Source organism: Etheostoma spectabile, chromosome 4, assembly GCF_008692095.1.
Source record: "Etheostoma spectabile isolate EspeVRDwgs_2016 chromosome 4, UIUC_Espe_1.0, whole genome shotgun sequence".
Lineage (NCBI taxonomy): Eukaryota > Metazoa > Chordata > Actinopteri > Perciformes > Percidae > Etheostoma > Etheostoma spectabile.
The window spans coordinates 24,434,792-24,457,752 of NC_045736.1; the positions used below are offsets into that span (position 1 = coordinate 24,434,792).

General features: G+C 40.0%; 2 protein-coding genes and 1 long non-coding RNA gene across 14 annotated transcripts in view; 1 reads left to right on the forward strand and 2 right to left on the reverse strand.

The window, feature by feature from the left end:
* Window positions 1-1,088: 1,088 nt before the first annotated feature.
* On the reverse strand, window positions 1,089-15,295 carry pcsk1 (proprotein convertase subtilisin/kexin type 1). Its single transcript, XM_032513927.1, has 14 exons — window positions 14,721-15,295; window positions 13,242-13,346; window positions 13,018-13,140; window positions 9,895-10,041; window positions 8,766-8,842; window positions 7,910-7,998; window positions 6,999-7,171; window positions 6,502-6,714; window positions 6,232-6,332; window positions 5,903-6,136; window positions 4,577-4,734; window positions 4,352-4,485; window positions 4,073-4,234; window positions 1,089-3,321 (listed from the first exon to the last, which is right to left on the reverse strand). Exons 1-14 carry the CDS (start codon window positions 15,129-15,131, stop codon window positions 2,893-2,895), a joined length of 2,556 nt encoding a protein of 851 aa, XP_032369818.1. The 5' UTR covers window positions 15,132-15,295; the 3' UTR covers window positions 1,089-2,892.
* A 1,423-nt stretch (window positions 15,296-16,718) lies between these two features.
* LOC116687458 (uncharacterized) lies at window positions 16,719-19,536 on the reverse strand. Its single transcript, XR_004331548.1, has 3 exons — window positions 19,054-19,536; window positions 18,738-18,824; window positions 16,719-17,049 (listed from the first exon to the last, which is right to left on the reverse strand). It is a non-coding gene; the product is annotated as an uncharacterized LOC116687458 (long non-coding RNA).
* Window positions 19,537-21,204: 1,668 nt separating this feature from the next.
* The window catches only part of cast (calpastatin), a 36,940-nt gene continuing 35,183 nt past the window's right edge, over window positions 21,205-22,961 (forward strand). For 6 of the 12 annotated variants that reach the window (XM_032512838.1, XM_032512846.1, XM_032512855.1 and 3 more), the window contains exon 1: window positions 22,430-22,689. In XM_032512838.1, coding sequence (XP_032368729.1) covers window positions 22,660-22,689 — 30 coding nt within the window. In that variant the 5' untranslated portion in view covers window positions 22,430-22,659. Of the gene's footprint in view, window positions 21,407-22,429; window positions 22,690-22,961 lie in introns of those variants that run through there. The other 6 variants (XM_032512844.1, XM_032512854.1, XM_032512862.1 and 3 more) reach the window with 4 other exon arrangements.

The following is a 22,961-nucleotide window of genomic DNA, read 5'->3' on the forward strand; positions in this document are numbered from 1 at the left end:
AAAGTAGATTTAAACATGCTTTCTTCCCCCTCATGTTGGAAGAATGACAATTAACGCTTGACAATAGTTAATCACTCAAAAACTCTAGGGCAACCTCAATAAATGCTCATATTTTCCTCAAATGCATTTCCCTTACAAGGAGTCCTACTTCACACATGATTTTAAGTGTTTCATGGTCCTGTATAGAGAAGAGTCAGTAGGAAGCAGGCAGACATCTGTATTTTAAACTAGGCTGCAATGTGTCAACAGGGAGTTGTCCTACTCTTTCTGTCCACAAGGTGGAGGCACCAAATAGGAAATATTTAACATACCAGTCAGGAGAAAACATTTTTTTTAAAGTTTCTAATATACAGTATCTATAATCATGCTATATTCTGTATGGATATTAAGAGACACATTGTACAATAGTGTCAACGATATGTTTTTATCAATAAAAAGCCTTCAAGTGGATCCTTATTTAGTTGTTGAACTCTTTGTGATGAAATTTGATGAATGTGTTTGAGTGATTGTGAACATTGTGTTTCATTATTTAAAAGATCTAAAAAGTTTTTTAGGACTGAGTGATATTCAACTTCAATTTTTCTCAAGCTTGGGGACGATCCACAATATTAAAATTACTGACATCATCAGCATGATAACATTCTCACAATAAACAATGCTAGCATGCTGAAGTTCACCTGATATTAGGGCTAGATGAAGTGAGTCACAAATGTCATTAGGATTCAGCATCTGGTATACGTGTCAAATGTCTACAAAATGTCATGACAATCCATCGCCTAGTTATTGAGATATTTCAGTGTAGACCAACAAAATGGACCGACCTTCTAGGCCAACACTGTCATCCATTTAGCCAAATGCCTGCTCACTAATGCATCTGCTCCCAACGCTTGTTGTCGTTTCTTGACAAAATCATCTTTGTTTTTACGTTCTACACATGGGATTTTTTTTTAATTGAGTTGGCTCTGTAGACCATTGAAAGTACTAAAACTTTAATTCAAACTAATTTAAATTTCTCACAAAGCACTACATTTTCATTATACCACAGTTTGTTACTTTAGTGCTGCCAGAGGCTCAAACACACTCACGAGGTCACTTTGCAGTTTATTAAGATAAATGTCATTATTTTTTGTACATCCATAAAGAAATTGCAACATGATATTGGTTTGTGTAAACAACTTTAGACTGAAGCGTCAGTCAAAAACCAGAACATAAAGTAAACAGCACGGGCTACACTAAAGAATGGATACATTACAGGGTGCTAGTGAAGCATTGCCCCAAACATTGTCTTTTTCCTGACACCTTGTTGGCAGAGAAGCGGGGCAGGCAGTTCCAAGCTGAAGGTTGGAGACTCTGCATAGGGAATTCATAGCTATTCATGTCATAAACACTTCTACACCATGTGGTAATGAGTATGCACATTTATTACAGCATATATTAAGGCGTTAAAGATGAATGTGCTTGAAGGTTTTGGTGCAGAGCCCCCTATTCTACAGAGTTCCTGGTCATTTTCTGAAGTGTAATAGGTCCATTAATATCAAATAAATAATGCCAGAGAAGTCATTTTAATGCAATACTCTGTCAACGACTCAAGGAACTGTTTGTTGTTGGCATATTGCAGATGATTAACAACATGTTAGCCACTCGCACCTTCACTGAAATACACGGAAGCTTTTTGACAGCAAATATTTTGGCAGTGCTCATTTGATTTTTCAGATATTAAGTGAACTATGCCACAAGAAAATAAACTGTTCAAGGGTTCGATACTGTATATATTATTTCCATAAACTATGAGGATCCTTAGAAAAATATTTCATTTAATGCAGCATTGTACTTATACAAAATTAAACAAATAGCACAAAGAAGATTAATCTGTAATTTTCCTCCACTTTGAATGTATCGCTACTCTCCAACTGAAAGTAATCCTATCCGTTGTTACCATTACCAGAGTAGAGGTTGCTTATGTTTTGTCTTTTATAATAGTGTATTTGTACAACTATATAGTCTCATCTGCATACTTTTATAGTATATCATCTTTTTACACTATATAATTCTCTTAATACTTAGAAGAGGCCAGAATAGGATTTTGTTACTTTCTTGAGCTCTGTTGACACCCTGAGAATACATCTTTTGTCAACACAGGTCAAACATATTAAATTGCGGATTGATTTTGAATTTTGCTTCATTTTGAATGTATGCTGACTTTAATTTCATGACTTTAGGTCAGTATTTTAAAGATGATTGTTTTCTTCTAAAGTGAGTTGGTGTTCCATAATAGTGTGAAAGATATTGAAAATAAAACCTATGCAATATGAATTGAAAAGGAAAAGGTCTCTTGGAAAGTAAAGATTTTAGATGTGTTTTCAAAACCATATTACAATTGTTGTCTTTGTATAATATATAGATTATATAGAGATACTTTTACAAAAACGATATTCTAAAGGTGGCATGCTTAAGCAGGCAGTGAAGAGAAGAGAGACAAGGCTTTCCCCTCTTTTCTTATGATTGAAATGCTTTCACTTGCACTACATGGAGATACATTTTGTAGCAGAGAGGCCCTAAACAACTTTTGAATCACGTGTGGACTGGAGTTATTTCTTGACTGACTGAATTAATAGATTAATGGTGATTGGCAAATGAAGGTAAAGAGGTGAGATATGCAGCATTTCTTTTTTGGTGGTGGGGGGGGACTACAGAACTAAGTGGAAGAGTTCACTTCACTGTATTTTTTCTCTTCTCCTCCACTGATCCAATGCCCAATCCCATCCCTCTGCTTCCTCTCTTCTCTTTGCCTTGTTCCTCTGCTCAACAACCAACACATAACCATGCATCCCCCTAATCTAATATCTTTCTTTTCCTCTTCCCTCTTCTCCTCCTCCCCTTTCCTCAAGGCTTTCAATTGCGGTCATCATCTATCATCTCAAACAGGGCCTGCAGCAGTCGGTCATCTCTGTGCCTGTACGGCTTGGTGCTGTAGAAGCCATCAGTGTAGTCACTGTAGACACTGTCCGCGGGGGCCCGGCCCTGGTACTTGTTGATCATGTCCAGAGCCTGGTACAATGACTGAGAGGGGAGTCTTGTTGCAGGAGGAGAGAGGCTCTGGCCCGACTGCTGCTTCTTCCAGGTGGAGGAGGTCTTGGCTACGGACTGGGGCTGCTGCAGGGCAGGGGTCTGCCTGTTAAAGGCCGTCTGAAGAAGACGCAGCAGGGCCATGGAGGGGGAGTAGGGTGGATTTAAAGGCTTTCTGGGGCCCTTCTCTGGGTTGGAAGGAAGGGAATCTTGTGCAGTCTCAGTCTTTGGAGGTGGATAGGCCTGAGTGGGCTCCTGTATCAACAGACAGACATAGAAGAGGCAGGTTATTGGTAGGTGAAAAGTGATAAACTTGATTCAGTGTGTACACATAAATATATTGAGTTGCTGCTTATATTTGCTGCAATTTCTACACTGTTCACAAAATATGGAAATAACATGATCAAACTGAAAGTCAACTCTTTAACCTCATAGTTATTGTTTTATTTGAAATGTCCTGGAGAGCACATAAAAAAACAGCTATAAACTGTGCTTACTGTACTAACACCGCAATGTATATAATATTATTATTTCCAACAATCACATTTGCTCTGTCCTTGAATTCATTTCAAATGAACTAATGACATCTGCATCAGCCTCAGATTTACTTTTAGTTTCATGCTAATGGACAAATTACAGCATGCTAACATGTTATACTGGGATGGTAACATGGTCATTATATCTGCTTAAAAGCAGCATGTTAGCGTTGCCACTGTGAGCATTTTAGCATGCTGTACGTTTAGCTTTTAGCTCAAAGCACTGCTTTGTCTATATACAGCCTCATGGAGCTGGGAGAATGATAATGTGATAATATCACTTAACTTTTCCTTTTGTTATCAAGTTTCTAATTCTCAGTCTAATTCTCTATAACATGACACAACTTCTATATGATATGACACATTCCTCTACATCTAAACCAGGCTATTATTTTGTCCCAAAAAAAATAAATAAAAGTGTTTATTTTGTCGTTAACCTTTAGCTTTACATGCTATTGCCTTGTACTCACTTCCATCATGTCATCCATATGTTCCACACCACGGCGGTCATTCTGCACAGCATTGTAGGGAATGTACACTCTAGGTTTCTTCATGTGCTCTGGCTTCTCTGACGTCCCATGAAGAATCAGCTTCCAGTCCAAAATCTGACCTTCGTTCTGCATACGGCCTGACTGTGAGCAAAAATAATGTTTTTGGATCTCAGGAAAAACTGGCAGAAGCTCAGCAATTGTACAAACAAACAACAAATAATCAAATATCTTATATCAACCAATATGTGTGTAACTCACAGTATCTATGATCTTTAGGGTCCATGTACCAGCAGGATCTTCTCCCCATGTATGGACAGACATGAAGTCCCAGTTCCTGAAGCCATTAGAGGATGTGTCCCTCTCCCGCTCAGCCAGCAACACTGTGCTTGTGCCTGATGGAAACCCATAACAGATAGATCAGTTGAGAACTTGGTTAATTCACTCAAATATATGTGTGTGTGTGTGTGTGCGCACGTCTCTAACCGGCTGGGGAGGTGAGTGTTATGTGTAGGTCCCCTCTCCTAGTGTATTCAATACTGGCTTCCACCTGCACATGCTCCAATGAGCGGACTGCGTTCTCCTGCCCTGCGCAGGCTTTGGTTGGAATCTCTATAGTGATCTCCCCTGCTGCTTTCAGCTTCCTGTGGGATGCATTAAAATAGCAGGGAATGAGACACACAAACAGCTCGCATTTTCTCATTACTGTTTGTAGGTCTGGTAAACCGCAGCAGAGTGGAAAAAAAACAACTACTGCTACAACTACTAGACACATTACATAGTTCAATGACAATCCCACATTTTGGAAATATCTAAGACATCACCAGCGTACATAAGATGCACAGACAACTTTGGTCATTCATTTGCAAAAACAGTTAATCCCCATCTCTCCCAGACAAGAATGAAAGGATTTCCGTGTTCAAGCTGGCATAAAGCTGGAGGGGGTTGTAGACCACTAAGCATTGACAGAAATGTAGAGCCAAATCCACAGGATTAGACAGGGATGTAGCAAGGTAATGGGGAATCTGGGTGTTGGCGCTATTGAGTCTTATAATCCAAAACAAATTGCAAAACAGACACTTTAAGGAACACAGCTGGCTGCATGTCTACTGGTGTAACAATGTGAAATCAAAAGGCTGTTTCAAGGATAAAAAAGTATAGCAGCTGAGCATTAGCCCTCAATCTTGGTTTATTAACCCATAAAGGAATGCTAACAGAACATCTGTTGAGAAGGGGGGGGGGGGGGGGGGGTGGATAATTCCGGTAGTTTGTTTGCAGTTTGTGGGTTTGTTTAGTTATTTAATCCCATTGATAACAATTAAAGTATTAAGAATTGATAATTTACCTCAAATTTAAATGCTCTCAGCTGCCATTATGAATGAAAGTCATGAATTCTTTTATAAATGAATTTTGATTCATTTTAATGGCACAGGAAGACCTCCCAGGCTTAAGACCTGTCAACCTCATGAGTCCAGTCAAAGCAACAGATGCGTCTTTAATAACACAGATCATCTGTTTGCTTTGTAGGACTTAAAATGTCAAGACAGAAGGAAACTCTTAAATTAGATACTTTATCAAAATGGGAAAATGTAAGTGTAGACTGTAACAGTGAATTTTAAGAGTTTTGGGTCACAAATTATACCACACCATTATTATGTATACTGGTTACAACCCCATATATGGGAGATAAGCTGTATTGTGTAGCTATGTGTATCATATAAAAAAAACAGTGGCCAGAAATCATGGGTCATTGGCAAAGCAACACACAAAAATCAAAAGCTAGAAGAGAGCAGTTGTAAAACCTTCACATACCTGGGCTGGAAAGAATCATCCCTGACGATGCATTGCTTCTTTTCAGGCACATGCTTCCAAGAGGCTGGGTCAGCGAGGTCCACCAGTGCTTTAGCATTGAGAAGACCGAAGCCGAAGCGGCTGTTGACCATCAGCCCCGCTCCGTTCTTCTTCCAGCCTGGGTTATTGGCCAAAGGATCGAACTCTGAGGTCCAGACCACAATGTGCTGCAGGTCTCTCCAGGTAAGATCTGGGCTGAGGGAGGGAAGACAGATAGGGAGGAAGACCATTGTAGATTTCATTGTGAAGATCACATGGGACAAAGGTGTTCAATTTGCAGTATTGCATACTTTTGTTCCAGTGCCAGGGCAAATATACCAGCAGCCAGGGGGGCAGAGGCCGATGTTCCAGTGTGAGTCTGAGTGCACTCATTGTGCAGATCAGCACTCGTCTGAAAGCAAGCAGGCAAAGTGCAACATGAAAAAGAAATTTAAGTATTAGGACAACATTCAATAACATGACAAGACTACTTAAAGTTACTGGACATGACATAATGTAACATAATATAACAACATAAAAACACAGCATAACAAAATATCATGCCAGGTGTAGTTACTTACAATCCTCTGGTCGGTGTAGTCTCCACTGCTGTATGCTGTAGCCAGAGTGGAGGAGCACTTCTCAGCGTACCACGGGGACAGGCCCTGCTGGGAGGCACTGCTGATTGAGATGGTGTAGATGCTGTCTGTGTAACCGTCACAGTCACAGTTATCACCCTGGCGCCCACCATTACCTGATGCCCAAACAAAGATAGAGCCTTTTCCACCACGACCCTTTGGAAGACAGAGTGAGATGAAGATGACATGAAACACTAGATATGTTTCAGACACTGCCTGATTCTGATACTTCTAAGTAACTCAAGCATAAAATAGTCAATGTCTAATGTAGATCTTTGTGTACACTGACCTATGGCTTTATTTGTAGCAGCTGAATACATTATGCTTATTTATTCTGTACTAATTCCCATCAATGCTGCAGACAACGGCTCCCATTAGGAATCTCAGTCTAAGATCCCATCAGCTGAGTGTGAACAAAAACTGCCTCTCTTCTCATTTACCTTCTGGATGCCATATTCAAATGCCTTCTGGGCCAGGCGGCCAGGGCCCTCCACTGTCTTGCCATCATCGTTGGGTCCCCAGCTGGCACTGTAGATGTCAACATGGTTTGGATTGAACCCAATAGAGCTGGCCTCGATGGCATCAGTCACAATCCCATCCAGCATACGAATCCCTGAGCAGAGAGATGCAGGAACATCATCATTTTTTGACCACATTGTAAGGATGAAGTAAAGTTGATATCAAATGTTGTAATCCACTAACTCAGAAAGAGGAAATGAAATGCAGTAAAGCCCTTCATTTAAAGTCTCGAGTTTTAGAGCAGCAAGCTCTAGCGGCTCATATTTTAAGATGCACTAAAAAACACCCTGGCCCTTCAGATGTTGCAGCCCGTGGATTGTAAATCTATTGTTTGGGTGGATTAGAGCTCAGTAATTTTGGAGAGTAATGATATGCAGCTATCTTGTAAACAAATCAGGTCTCCACCTTCTTTCCCTTATGGGGCGATGCCTGCAAGCTAGTTTAGGCAGTTAACTTGAACTTGCACCGATGTACACACACGTGACATGCCTTACTCTCCGTATCAGTTACCAAACACACCCCCTCACTTTAAGCTGCAAATTTCCCCATCTCTGCCTTACCAATGCTGCTGCTGCACCTGTATCACTGCCTGCTTACTGTATCAATTCTACCATTAGTATGAAAACAAAGGCTCTCAGAGTTCATGCTTCTATTTTTCATGATCTTTTACACTGATTTGATTAATAATCAATTAAATCCCACATAGCAGTGACAGCAACCAGAACTATAACAATTTTACTCTCAGTCACCAGTCTCTTATTTCCCACAGACACAGCTTTATTGTGATGTAGCATGCTCAAAAATAGTTATTTACAAAAAAAGAAGCTCTTACCTCCAACCTTGGAGTTGTATGCCACCCCAACACCACATTTATTGTTGTCTGCCTGCATAGCGATCTCCCCAGCACACCTAGTCCCATGTCTATGAACCAAATTACATGTTTTTATTAAACTCTTAATTGAAACAAGAAATTGTGGTTTTTTTTTCACCAATCCAGCATAAATTCCATACATTCATCAAGTCAGTAATCGGGCATGATTTTGTGTATATTGTCCAAACGTATACGCGCACACATTTACATACAAATGAAAGTTTTTGCTGTGCTGCTTTTGGCAGGAATCTCACTGCATTGTGTTTCCCTAATGGTTATTTTGAACTGTTTTGACCTGCCCTTATTATTTCATACAATGCAGAACTCATTACAAAAGGCCACTTTAATGTTTGATTGCCTAACTACTCTAGTAAAAAGGTCATGTTTAATGTAGATAATATCGTAATGACAGGGTCATTGAGGGTCTCTGGTTGTGTAGCTCTGTAATCATCCATCTGGAATTGTAGGCTTTGAACTGTTAAGTATACTGATAACAAAAGAGCACAGTGCTGTTGGCAGAGAGAAGTGTGTGTGTGTGTGTGTGTGTATGTGTGTGTGTGTGTGTGACACCTTGCAGAGGATGAGTCATTAACTTCAGGTATGTTTGTATGTATGTACACTTGGAGCAGAGAAGCACAAGACACAGTAAACTGAATCCTGAGTCTTCCAATCTTTTGGCAGAGTCTGCTTAATATACTACTTTGTGCCTTCATAACTCTTATTTATTATTACAATGGGACGCGCCCAGTAATAATCAAGTCCAAGTCACAAAAAGCCCAGGTAAAGTGAGAATGTCACATCTCAACAGTTAACTCACTTGTTTTCATTAGTGGAGTCGTATCTGGGGAAGGGGTCCGGGTCGTTGTCGTTGAAATCGTAGCTGGCTGCTGCATCCTTTAAAAACAACAGACAGAAATAGGCTGAGTTCAGAGAACATCAGTGACGAAGGCCTTAAACATTTGTCAAAGCCAATCTGCTGTCATGAAATTGAATGACAATGAGGATATAATGGTACTTGTCGACAAAGATCTTTTTAAAACATGCTAATTACTTGAAAAGGTGTTTTTGCCTGAGGGGTTGTGTTCTAGTTTGACATACTGCTACAATGTATGTAGTATGGAAAGTTGTGTCTTTCCTCAGCTTTTGTCTTCCCCATCATTCTACCACACTATAAAATATAATTAAATGTACAAATTATCTTTTTATTAAAGAGGAAATGAGAATGAATGCTTACTTTCAGTTTCTGGTTTAACAGCTTTAATATCTGATTTAAATCAGATGCCTGTGACTGTCATTTTAGAATTACGGCGATTAAGTTATGCAAATGTGAGCCGCTCATATGCCTTGATTGATAGGGATGAGCGTCTCGGATGATTGAGCTTCTTTGATTAATCAGCATTAACTTAATTACAGTGTGAGTTGTTTCCATCAGCCCTGTTGTCATACATGATTTTTTTCTCTCCTTCTCTCCTTCTCAATCCCTCTCTTCCTCTTCCGTTCTTTTGCATAGGCAAGGCAGCGGCTTCTGAGAGCATCCGCTCTGTTTGAAACCAAACCACAGATAGGGCTTTTTAAGGCGTTTACAGTTCCTCTCAACCGGGGAAACTATGCCAAAATGAAACCTTGTTGAGCTCCCATTCAGTCACACCCCCTTTCACTAGCTTGTTATTATCTGCATACCCGTTTGGACTGTAAAAAAAACAAAATATTTTCCATTCTGCATCCCTTAATGCAAGGAGTCATTGAAATTAAAATTAGCATCACAGCAAAATGCCCAATTTGCATTCAGGAATCAAAAACCAAAAAGCTCTTTGGATGCAAGCATTATCATCTAGAAGATCTATTACTGTCTTTATGAATTGCCTTGTAAGGTGTCACCAGCAGCGTTGCTATGGCAACGGCAGACCTAGACGACAGAGGCTGTCTCCATGGAAACGGTATCTTACGTAGTTGGAGTAGATGTCTGTGTGGTTCCACTCCAACCCGTCATCCAGAACGGTGATGACCACTCCTTTTCCTGTGATGCCTTTCTGCCACACAGGAATCACATGCAGGTCCAGCTTCGGCAGTGAAGAAGAAGTCCGTGTGTCTTGCTGGAAGATAGGGACAAAAGTACAACATTTCTGTTATTCAACCTAAATTGTGCATGGATAATCTCTAAAGCTCCAAACAGGCTTTTTATCACATATGTTAAAAAGGTCAGCCAAAGTCCTCCAGCTCTTTAAACCTGTCTGTTCTTCCACTGACCTTTACAGAAATTCAGTACTTAATTGTTGGCTTGTTGGGGCTTAAGTCCTCTCCTAAGGCCCTCCCATTTGTAGGCAGATTGCTGCCAGACGGTCAAAATGATTGCATGTATTTTGTGTTGTCTAATAATACAGCAACTCTACCAATTAATTTCATCTACAAGATGCCTAAGCACAGCCTCAACATGTGCTGTGTTTCAAGCCACAGTTCTCCTGGCTCGACTCACATTTCATCACCCTGTCAGATTGTTAAGAAATCCATCTCTGAGGCTGTAGAATATTACATGTAGAGTGAGAGAGCCTGTTTTAAAAAGAAAATCAGCAGGGAGTGAGGGAGCGTGAGCAGGGTCTATGCCTGCTTGCTTGGGGAGCATGATTCAGAGATGGAGACAGCTAGGACTAAAAAAAATCTCACTTTGCTCTTTCGCTCTTTGCGCATTATGCACAGACACTGCGGAATGCCACCCCAAGACGTGACTCATTCCTCTGATGTATCACCCTTTTTTCCCTCTCCTTGGCTCCCACTTTGACTCCCTGTTTTCACTCCATCTTCTCACATCTTTACCTCCCTTTCTCTTTGACAGTATCACTTCCAGTTGACAGCAAATACAACAAAAATCTCAATGTAAATACACCGCAGATGTCGTACTTTAACACATTGTGTAATAATAGCAATTTGCTAAAGAGGATTTCATGCCCGACCAGCTCATATCTACAGCTTGGCTGTTTTGGTGTAACACCAAATGACTCAGTTGTTGACAGTGGCAGCAGCTGAGGGGGCTCTCAGTGGCCTGCCACGCATAGATTTTATTGGTACACAGAAAACACACACACACACAGCAGCTTATGCAAGTCTCTCTGCAGCTTCGCATATAAAACAAGTGAGTGGACACACATGCCAGATCACAATGAGATCCCTCGATGCACAATTAACAGAGACTGACACTTGCACAGCAATGAATGCGCTCCCCTCTCCTCTCTCTCTCTCTCTCTCTCACACACACACACACACACACACACACACACAACACACACACACACACACACACACACACACACACACACACACACACAAAACACTCCACACAACCATGCAGGCAGGCAGGAGGAATTTCAAGTATGAGTCACTTCTTGATGAAATTATCAGGCACTCACTGGTGATAGATGGATATACTCATCCAGTCTCAGGCCTAGCTCTCCATCCCCCCCCCCCCACCCCACCACACTGCAAATGTCACTGTCTTCTAACCTCTCCCCCTTCCTCATTGTCATTTGTGCGTCTTTATGTGCAAATACTAGAGGTTGGCAGGTGGTTGGTTCGAAGGACACACCTGTAACCTTTTTTTCTTTTCAATGTTTTACCTGTTTCTACATAGCTTATGTCCTTGCTGGACAGACAAGGAGAATTAATCACAATGCTTTATATGAACTTTACTGTAATATGATGTAAATCTCTTCCAGTGACACAGACAAGGGCTGATGTGGAAACACACTAAGCGGCACTTTAATGCCAATTACATTAGTCTCATCATCCCTCATTGGAAAAAATGATTCACCTCAATTTGTTTTCTTATTCCCCATAAGTGTGTGACTCATGTTTGGTTAACGCAGGTGCAGAGAAGTGGAAGCAGAGAGAACGTAGATGAGAATCTCTTTCGTTTTTCCGAATGCACACACAAACATTGATGGAACACACATTTTCATCTTGATTTTTTGTCATATCAATTCTCCGCTTGATCAATTTGGTAACTAATCAGACTAAATATTACAGTAATTTTAGTAAGTCAAATTAAATATTTGGTATGTTGGCATTCAAATTTTGTTGAAAATTATATTATATCACAGCAACATATTGTGATAATTGGTCAGAATTAAGCTTGATGATGGAGTTCCGAACTAAAAAAAAAAATCAAGTAGTTAATCATTATTAATTATTTTATTTAAACTGGTATGATAAAAAACATTTACAAGCAGTATCCAACATAATCACTCCATTTTCCCTGAAATGCATCCATCCACTGTTATATCAACTGTCAATGAAACAGTTGCTGAGTTCAATCCAAGCTTGTGGATCAAAGTCAGTAAAGACATCATTCAAAGTGGTAAATGGCGGGGTCAGCCTACATTCTGGATAAAGTGAATGTGTTAATAATGGATCTGGAAGGGGGTGCACAGCTGTGACAATCTACTGTTCTCTGATGGGCTAAAACGTCCTGTTCAGGGTCATAATGCACGGCGCTCTACTCTACTCCATCCTGCTGGATTATAGTCCCTCAACCCCTCTCATCTCCACACAGACTGTTACCAATTAAGCAAATGGCTCTTTTTGACTAGAATTGCATAATAGCGTGCTATTGTTTAATTGTTTTCATGTTATTTTCATTTTTGCATTTCTGCAAGCATGCTTGCATGCATGCATACGGACTTACTGACACAGCCCTGTGCACGTACAAATGCACATACATTGCTAACGCACACATAAACTGCACGCGCACTCAGAGGCATGAGGTCCCTGTGAGGACAGAGCAGTGAAAAGTGTGGAGCTGTCCAGCAGCCGAAAGGCTTCGGAGAGTCTCAGGGGAGGACAGACCAGCTACTTGCAAACAGAGGGTTCAACCAGACACAACAGAAGTGCACAACATATGACCAGCAGCCTGAACATCAATTTAAATCTGTGTTTTTGGGAACTCTGGAAAGTACAGTGTTCAAATATTTCCTAAATAGAAAGATCTTTAAAACCAGAAAGAGCACTTTTCCTACTTTCTCAATTCTCATCTGCTGCTTTGTGTTGTATGTAAGATTCAAGCCTTATTGGAGACTCACCAGGTACCACTGCTGGTTCCACATGGGATCGTCAAACAGCTTATCCACTGGGCAGTCCCTACACTCCCTGAGGGATGCTCGCTTGCTGCGTCGTTTCTCATACTGCTGCTCTGCCCACAGCACCTAAACACAGATAAAAGGACACATTTATTTGATCTTTTAAACTGAGACGAACTGATTGTGCACAGAGCAAGACAAGCTGATAGCTAAAAGTGGCCACTCACCCGATCATCCTCCGACAGCCGCCTGGTGATGTGGCTGGCGCTTCGTTTCATTCTGCTAGGATGATTGCGGTGTTTGAACAAGAAATGGTCTTCCAGGGCCCCAATCTGCAGAGAGGAAATCATGAGACAGGCTGAACATTTGATAGGAAATGACATAATACCAGCCATCTGGACAAAAGTCTTAAAACATTATTAAGCTTCAGGATTTCCATTTTTTGGGGGAGCAACAATGAAAACAGTTACATTCAGACAGTAAAATATTTCACTACAGTGTTCATCTCAACTGCTACCTTTATTTTATCAATGATACACAGTGGGGTATTTTTTATTAAGTGGATTGTAAACTACATAGTCGGAAACAGCACAAATAGCACATAGCACAAAATCCTGGGCCCTCTAGAAAGGCATTTTCTATATGATCCACATCCACAACTATTCATTCTACCATCTTTTTGGGCCCTCTTCACATGAGGGACCTAGGTACTCAGTCCCCTTTTCCCCCCCAGTCAGATGCCCCTGGTTGGAAATCAGATTATAGCAGACATAGAGCATTTTCACATTTTATTTTAATTAATTATAACTGAATACAAACCAAGGACAGTGTGAATTAATGTATGCTTTGTTTTATGGATGCTTTACATGTACTTTGGCAAACGTACAGTGTGTTATAACCACATTAATGTCATGGATTGCTAAGCAGTAAAATATGTTAGGTAAAGTCACAATGTGTCCATTCCACAGTTGACATTTTTTATGACATGCAGCTCTTTATACAGAAGTGTTTTTAAATGAATGTAATATAATATAAAAAACTATATTTAAGTAATTAAAGTTCTAACACAGTGAAAGAAAACGGCATATAGTGTGCCGTTTTTAACCATGACAGCCTAGATAATCATTGGCTGCTGCTGTTCAGAGCTGTTGAACTACAGGTTTCATATTAGTGAGCTGCCCTTATGATTCAGACCCATGTTGTATAGGAGAAGACAGCATCAGTCATTGTAAAATGATGGGAAAGATAGGGACGTACAGGGAAATGAAAACCAGAGTTATCAGAAATGTGTCAACAGTGAGTCATGGATTGATTAAATCCTTCTTTAATTTAGCAGGATGCTGAAAATGTAGGCTACTAATTGCTTTTGGGTCACAATAAAAGCAATGAGTTTCCAGTGAAATGGTCTTCTAATGTGCAAATCCTAAAAATTGATAACGTTATTGGTTGGCTCCACAGCTAATATTGTAGGCTGCAGGCTTCATTTACATTTCATGAGTTACCCTGCTTTTATGGTTTCTATTGGGTTGCTGTTAAATTAGATGTTTGATATTAAAATGAGACATTATTCAGGCCCAAGTTTGCTTTGATATTACACCAAATAAAGAATATCCATTACAACTGCCTGCACACACAACTTTTTTTTTTGTTGATGTCTAAACGGGTGCTTTGGTTTTGGTAGCCGCTCCGGGACATTCGGTGCCTACCTGTCGGACCAGTTTGTAGTCCAGCTCTCTGGCGATCCCCTCTGCAGCGGCCAGTCCCCCTGGGATCTCCACTGCCCACTCGTTCAGGTACTGTCTGTCCCTGTAAGAGGACTCCAGCGACCGGGGAACCACGGACAAGAGGATGGCGAAAACACAACACATCACCGCTGGACGACATCTCACTTCCATCTCAGAGGAAATTCGACCAGATGAGAAAAAAACAAATATGTAGCCTACAAACAGCTTAGATGCTCCAAAGAAATCAGATATAACTCCGAAATGTTTTGTTGTGATAAGAAAGCGATTCCCTTGTTTTCTGGTTAGCCTATCCCTTAAGAAACAGCTGGCTGAGATAGAGGGAGCGAGAAACTGTGCGTTATTCGTCTGCCGAGGAGAGGAAATACTGGGCATGGGGAGGGCTGGTTTGTGCGTTGTGTGTGTGTGTGTGTGTGTGTGTGTGGTCGCAATGGGGGGTGTACACACGTCACATTACGGTTGCTCTGACGTCAGTTTGGCACCCACCACCTGATAAGATGTGAGTTCGAGTTGCCTACCTGGTGGTGAAGGGGAGGAGGGCGACTAAAATATCCCACTGTTTGTCCCTGAAGGACGAGAAGACACGGGGAAGAAACACAGCAATTAAATGAATCCTAAAGCAGTGCTTATACATGTTTAGCATCATGAGGCGGATGTCTCCCTACCGCATCCTTCATTCACTGGTTACCTGCGCGAGACCAAAGCCCTATTGCTCTTTTGCTATGTCGTGCTAAAGCTTATCGATAAGGCAAATCTGTCTCAATCAATAATAGGCTACATCTCTCTCTCTCTCTCTCTCTTTCTGGCATCAGGCTCATGTGTCCACGTCACCAGAAAAGAGAGAATGAGACGGGGGGGGGGGGGGGGGGGGATTCAGCACCACGGACAGCTCCTCGCACACACCGCAGATCAGATGATGTGAAGAGAAATGTGTCAATCCAGCAGCTGAGATGTCAATTACAACAATACATCATAATGAAAATGTGTTCTACTCACAGGCAAGCAGTGGAGTGTTCACATCCTTCACTGAAAAAAAAAGTAGTAATACCACAGTGCAAAACAATGCATTCAAACCTATACGTAAAAAAAGACAAATCTCTTAAATATAGTGTAAGAAAAGAAAGTAAAATAGTTGCAGAGAATGATAGTAAGCAAACCAACACCGGATAAGCGGACGAAGACGGATGAATGGATAATAAGCTGTCAATATTTTTAACAAACTTAGAGAGGCTAAGTTTAGTGCACTCTTAAAAGGCTGTTTTCACAGCAAACATTTGGACTTTTAGCAGAGTAAGAAACGCACATTTTAATAATAAAATGCATGATCAGTTGGCCATTGATTGAGCTTTACTAAATTTAGCTTGACTTGAAACACGTGTATATTTGTAAATCGATATTTAATCAAAAAAGGTCAATAAAAAGATGCCTAAGCCTATTTTACGTTGAGCCATTCAAAATATAATATGACAAAATATGAATATAGGGATTTGTAGAAAAAAGATGGCATCTATATTATCTATCTACTTTGTGACAATAATGTGACATGACAGTGATAAATGTATTTCAAGGATAGTGAAACATGCTTTTAAAGAGGTCATCATGCAGCATTGACGGTTATGGATCACGATTTTTGGTTCACTTATTTCCAGAAGGAATACTGTTGGGTTGTTCAGAATTAATTTCATACATGTTGTCAGCATCACATAATGTTTGAGTTGTTTCCTGATTAAAACTGGATCTTTTCCTGGATTATCGTGCTGTGACATCACAGGTGTAGGCCTACAATGATGCAGAGTTGTAAGAGTGGATGTTAGTTTTTCCTTTGGGACACAATGTTAAAAATGAAACACAAATAAACACAACAATAACAGCCAGATTATACAAAGGGACTCTTCAGTTTAATGCAGATGTACAATGTTTGCCTAAAAATAGAGTGCGCTTGTTAGCTATTGTGAGGTAAACTTGTCAGAACTGATAATGACTGATACCTTGAGTCACCTGGCCATGTGCAAACAAGTCTGCACCAGATGTGGAGTTTAATCCATGTTTACCTAGCAACAACTGTTTGCTTTGACCAAGGAACTCATTCAGGCACACAGAAACACACAGCTAAAGAGCCACCGAACTGGCAAAATGGACAGTCTTTGTTGCAGGACTTCATGGTTTCATTACAGGGCAGTGGATCTTTGGCTTTGTTGTCCTTGATTCTGAGTAACCTCTGTCCTTATCGCTGAGCTGTGATGGGGTCTATAACACAGTGGTCTGAGATACTCATTAGGCCTTCCTTATTTCCCTGTGAGGACCACACACACACCAATGCACAAAAAGCAACACACACATCAGTTTTGTCAAATGAGGTCAAAGGTCTAAGTGTGTTTTGTCAGCTAATTATTTTTCCAGCTCCAGAGACGGGCGGTGAAGGAAAGCCCCGGCTTTTAGCTGGAGGATGACGCAAATGAAGCTCCAGTGACTGCAGCCACCTCACCAGACAGTAACTTAACCAAAATCAATAAGATGTGGCAAATACGGTAGAGGGGAGGACTTCAACTGCACTTCCCACTGATCTCAGAGTACGTTTACGGATCAGTGACAATTACTGTATTTTGTAGCTTCTTCACAATTTTCACAATTATTTGCCGATACATTATTGTCAGGTTTTGTATGGATATTATATTCAGTTTTTGCAAGGCATAGTACATTTTCCAATTCTAAAGCCATAAAATTAAAAAAGTCTGATAATAAAATTCAGTGAAAGGGACTGATAAAACTCCCATGTCACCCTCTATCCCTGTGAAATCTGCTGCCTTTGACACTCAACAATCAATCATGATATGGACAGCAGAAGGAAAATGTGTGACAATTTATAAAACAAGAGTTACTATGTTATAAGATCTGTGGAACACTGATGTTGAATTGTGTATGATACAGTTATTTAAAATTGAATTGCTTAAAATCGCTTTAAAATCAGCATGCTTTCATAAAAATGTCACAATCTGAAGGAAATTTTATTCCAGGTGCAAGGTTCCAGAGGGTGAACAAAAGCCATTCAAGCATAAAAATAAATACATAAATAAATGAAGTAAACTATGCCTAGAGAACAATCACATAATTGTTTGATACATTTAGCCTGAGAAGAGAAGGATTTCTGTATAAATACTAAGAGTAATAAACTTTATATAGCCTAGCAATTCTCACACAGGCATTTATAAATGTGCTTCACATGCCAGTTAAAACAAGAATAAAAATAAAAAATAGGACAGCCCTTTGTAGAAATTTAGTAATGAAATGGTGAAACAATAATATAAGGAAATAAAAAATGTGAACTTACAGTATATTAACACATACAGTGATAGATACACATATGGACGTATACCTACAGTATCATAGATTACTTCAAAGTGTGCTTAAACACAATACAATTCTAAAATAAAAAAATGTAATGTGCACTTTGATGCAATTTGGAATTTTTATTAAAATTGCCACTGATCCATTCAGATGTATTGCTCTTCTAGTGATAGCTGACAGTGAATTTAGATGTTTTTTGACTACCTTTGTACCAGCTGTCATTGAGAAGTCCGTTATTATAGCAAAGAAGCAGCAGAAGGAGTCTACAGTTTGTTCAGTAACTGGCTGTATTTATGTGTCAGTTGTTGTAAATATGAGTAATACTGAAACAAAACTAGCAAAAGGTTATAACTGCTTCATTCAATCACGTCAACAAAGCTCAATCAAATGTCATCTGTTATCAGAAGATGCTTTAAAAATGCTGTTCTGGTGTCATCCAGATTGACATTCCTTTTGCAGGTGACAGACTGTTTATTCCTGTGGGGATGTGACGAGGTTCATGCTCTTATCAGGAAGTGTGAATGTCAGATGGACTTTGTCTCTGAATGGCATCAGAGTGATGCACACTAGGCATGGGCCGGTTACAAGGCACCTGTATAGCACGGTTTGAAAAAGTAAAAGTTTCAGGTGTCATACCATTCCTGAGGTATTAGATGTTTCTTATGAGTGGTCAAGGACAGAGGGGGAAGTTTAGTCATCCGTCTCCTTGCCATTGTGGTGTGTCTAAAAATAAAATACATTGTGTTGAAGGGTTAAGAAAAGTTATTTTTTAACCAGACATTTTAAAAAAGAAAACTAGGGCTGTCAAACAATTCATTTTTTCTTAGCTGCAATCAATCGCTGAATTTCAATAGTTTATCGCCATCACGTTTTATCACATGATTAAAACTCAATTATTTTGCATTTCATAACTGTTTTTATGTCTGTATTATCCATGTAAACCAATTCTTACCAGTGTATCTTGATTGGGAATCAAATAAATGCAAAGAAAGTTACTTTATGAACTCGACTTTAGATTAAGGCTATTTGATTATTTCAACTAAAAAGATGCGCAGCGAGACTGAGGTAACACAATCAAAGTCTTCGGAAAAATTGCTTGCTTTTTAAAAAGGTACAGATACATTATACAGCAAAAACGCATGCACACAATTTCAATATAATCTTAACGGTCTATGGTTGCCACTCAATTCGCAAGCGCTTCAGTAAATTTTTTCGATTTGGTTTCGTCCACGTCGGTGGCGACGTACACTCTCCCAAATAGAGCTGAGTCCGCTAGCATCAACCAAATTAGCTGTGGCTGCTTAGCTCGCTAAAGGTAGCTTAAACCTGAAGCGCTTCGCTGATATTTTCGTTCCATTTCACACAAAGTGCATATTGCTTTTGACTCGTCGACAGCAGCCGTATCTGTTTTAAGTAAAACGCGCCATTTAGAACTGTGCTGTTCATCTCCATGGCTGCAGCAGGAGGTAGGAAGTATCTGTAGCAGCTTGACAACAAGTAAAGGTGCCTCAAAGGGTCAAAATAGTAGCAGCGAAAGATTCTAGAGCGTAGCGATTCTTCGTAGCAATGATTATTCGGTAACAGCACCAGTGACGGTGTAAAGAATATTTGGTGCACGTGATTAACCTGATGAATACAATCGCGATTAATGCGTTTAAATGCTGACAGCCCTAAAAACATTTAGCTATAATTGCAATACCGTGAACCGTGACATTTTTGCTGAAGGTTATCATACCGTCAGAATCTTATACCGGCCTGTGATGCACACTGTCCATACTCAGACATAATAGTCATTACTTTCGTCCACCAAGTAGGCTATCACTGACATCAGGGCTATCTCTACTGAAAACAGATAAAGGACAATGGACAAGTCTGTGTGTTCGCAGGAAGTGCACCATTCAGACAGGAAGTGTGCTGATCAGAGCTGAATTAGTTTTACCTGACTTCTTTTGTCTCTTCTGCTCTGGTTTCTTTCAACCTGCCATTATCAGTTAACACGTCAATCAATTCAGTAATGCTGTTCTGACAACTGTATACATGACAACCACAACAATGACAAAACTATCTTTTTACAGACAACATCATACATATGTCATTAATCTAAAATCTCAAAGATATAGGCCTACTCATATCAATTTTTTGTAAAGATGTATTGCTAATAGAAATAGAACAGCTATGGTAAGAAACAATTAGGAATAAATATGTCAAAAAATAAACCAGAAACTAAGTGGTCACAATTGTTTATAACACATTTATTTTACAATTCCAATCATCTGCAGAAATTCTAATTAGACTGACATTGCAGTGACATAAACACAGCATTATAAAAATACGAAAACAGTGGGTATGTGCATGTTTCAAAACATAATTTCTAAGATGTGGAAGTATATGAATGTAGAACAGAGGTTAAAAATGACTAAGCACATTTACTCAACTAGGTGCTGTACTTTTTACTACTTTTTTGAGCTACGTCTCCTTTAGTTCTCTGCTATTTTATACTTCCACTCCACTACATTCATTTGATAATTTAATAATTGTAATGTAATAATACAAAATATAATCAACAAATAAATGCTGATGTATGAGCATAGATAAATATAAAATCAGACTTAGAAAATTGTGGATTTTATTAGAAGCTTTTTTCCAGTCAGTCATGGGGCCTACCGTGGCTTTGTGTTTTATCCACCAGAGGGCAGCGTGTGCTAAATGAAGGCCCTCTCTCAGAGGAAAAGGAAAACACTAGCGGTGAGTCAACGCTTCACTGGTCTGTGGGGCGTGTCCCGTCATGCAAAAAAACAAACACCCGTATGTCTTCCTGTGTTGATTTCAAGCTGAAAAATCCACTGCTATCTCTCCACATGCGCTGAATCCCACAGTGAATGCAGTTTATATGGACGGACATAGTGCAAACTGACCCTTTCATCCTCTCATCAGATCAAATTGGTGTCAAATTTGTATTTCACTACCTACCATACAGTTTCTGCACCAGTAGTTGAACATCATCTAGAAAAAAAACTGATGAAGTGCAAGACCTTACTTGTTAAACATACACACACACACACACACACCTCTTGCGAAAATATTTTCTTGAGCCAGCTACGATCAGTCATCAAAGACGTACATTTTCTCAGCGGGAGGGGCAAGTTCTTTTGCTGCAAGTGTCGCAGATCAGCCCGTACACTATATTCCCAACAGAGCTCTGAGGGCGCAGCAGGAAACTAAAAAGTTGATCCACTCGTGTTGCGAAGATGCCACACAAAAAGAGAAGACATAGCCACAATAAAACCACCAAAGAGGAAAAAGAAGTAAGTGTTGTTTTCTTTCATTGCATGACGGAGTAAATGTTAGGCCTATGTTATTAAGTTTAAAATGTGTTTAGGCTACAGATGCAAATAATCTCCAGAACACCAAAAAGTCTGTAGGCTACGTGCACAGGTAGGCCTCATTCTCTATGCTTTTATATATATATATATATATATACATACTTTTTATTATGTTTTACATCTCCACAGCCCTGGGTCAGCACTGCGTATGGTCTGGTTACGTCACCAATCTATTTTGCAAAAGGGGGAAAACCGCTTTGACTTGTTTGTATTTCTTTAAACCAATCACAACCGTCCAGGGCGATATCGGCGATAGCAAGAGGGGAGGGACATGACGCCAGGTAACAGGCTTGATCCCAGAAACGTATCTGTTGAGCAAGACAGACTACATTGTCTGTCCGCATCATCGGTCAATCCATATATGTCTTTGTACGGTGGCCGAAAGGGGCAAATGCACTGCAACCTAATGAAACACGCAAAAAGACAAAACACAAGCAAATTAAGAAAACCGCATCATAAATGTGACAATACGTGCGCAGCATTTCGCAAACGCACTGCACATACACACAACACAACCAAACACATATGCAAAAACAGACACAATGCAAAAAATAAAAAAGCACACAATCCCCAAAAACAAATGCAACAAAAAAACACCGCTGCATCCAGATTACCGAGGGGAAGTTCTCCAGGCCTCTAGGGGGAGCTAAGTGGAACCGTTTGATTTTCGACCCCACTGAGAGAGACAGTGGGAACACACCCATCAGAAAACACTATTGTACAGTGATGCAAAGAATATCTGGGGCACGAAAGTAGAATAAAGATTTCCAGGATAACTGAAAAAGTTCAGCTTGATTTAGTGTGATCCGCGGCTTAATCGCAGCACTTTTGCCACCCCCCCCGTCATGCGTTGTTCCTGGGAACTATCACGATACAACTCTGTCAAGCTCCTTTTTTGAAAATATGTGAGAGGTGATGGGAGTGACCATGTGGTATTTACATAATTTAAATGCAGGTTGCGCTTGATTCTTCTTTGTTTATGTATAAAAGCCAACCATTTTAATAGGCTATACCAGTAGAACTAGTACTTATACACTGTAGGTCTATCTCTATCTGCTTCAGTGGTCATTGCTGAAGTGTATGGGGAGTGGCTCACTGTTTAGGAAGACAGTAGAGAGTGGCAGTGTAGGGTAAAACCTTTATTTCGGAGCAGTGTTCTCGCCTGCTGATCCCTCATGGCGTATGCAGCATACTGGATGAGTCTTGTGAGTACATCTGCTACTTTTCACCCTCCTCTCTCTTCTATTTGACCCTCTGGCATTACACTTTTATTGCTCTTAAGTTAAGCTTGGCACTGGTAGATACACTGCATGTTTTAATTTAGCTGTTAACTGTTGTAAACCTGAACAACTTGTCTGAAGGTGTATGAGCTGCTGAATGCTCTTTAAAACTTGGCCTGGACTGCACAAGATAATCTTTGAATTCAAATAAATGATTGTAAGGCCCTTTGTTACAGGGCTTAGATATGAGGGTGTGT

Bases quoted from the DNA above. Each gene is read 5' to 3' on its own strand.
- pcsk1 (XM_032513927.1), bottom strand. From the start codon at position 15,131: ATGCCCAGTATTTCCTCTCCTCGGCAGACGAATAACGCACAGTTTCTC. The intron at 13,347-14,720 runs GTAGGCACCGAA...TCCTCTCTGCAG, and splicing joins ACTACAAACTGGTCCGACAG to ATTGGGGCCCTGGAAGACCA. The intron at 4,235-4,351 runs GTGAGTTACACA...TTTTGCTCACAG, and splicing joins CCCTAAAGATCATAGATACT to TCAGGCCGTATGCAGAACGA.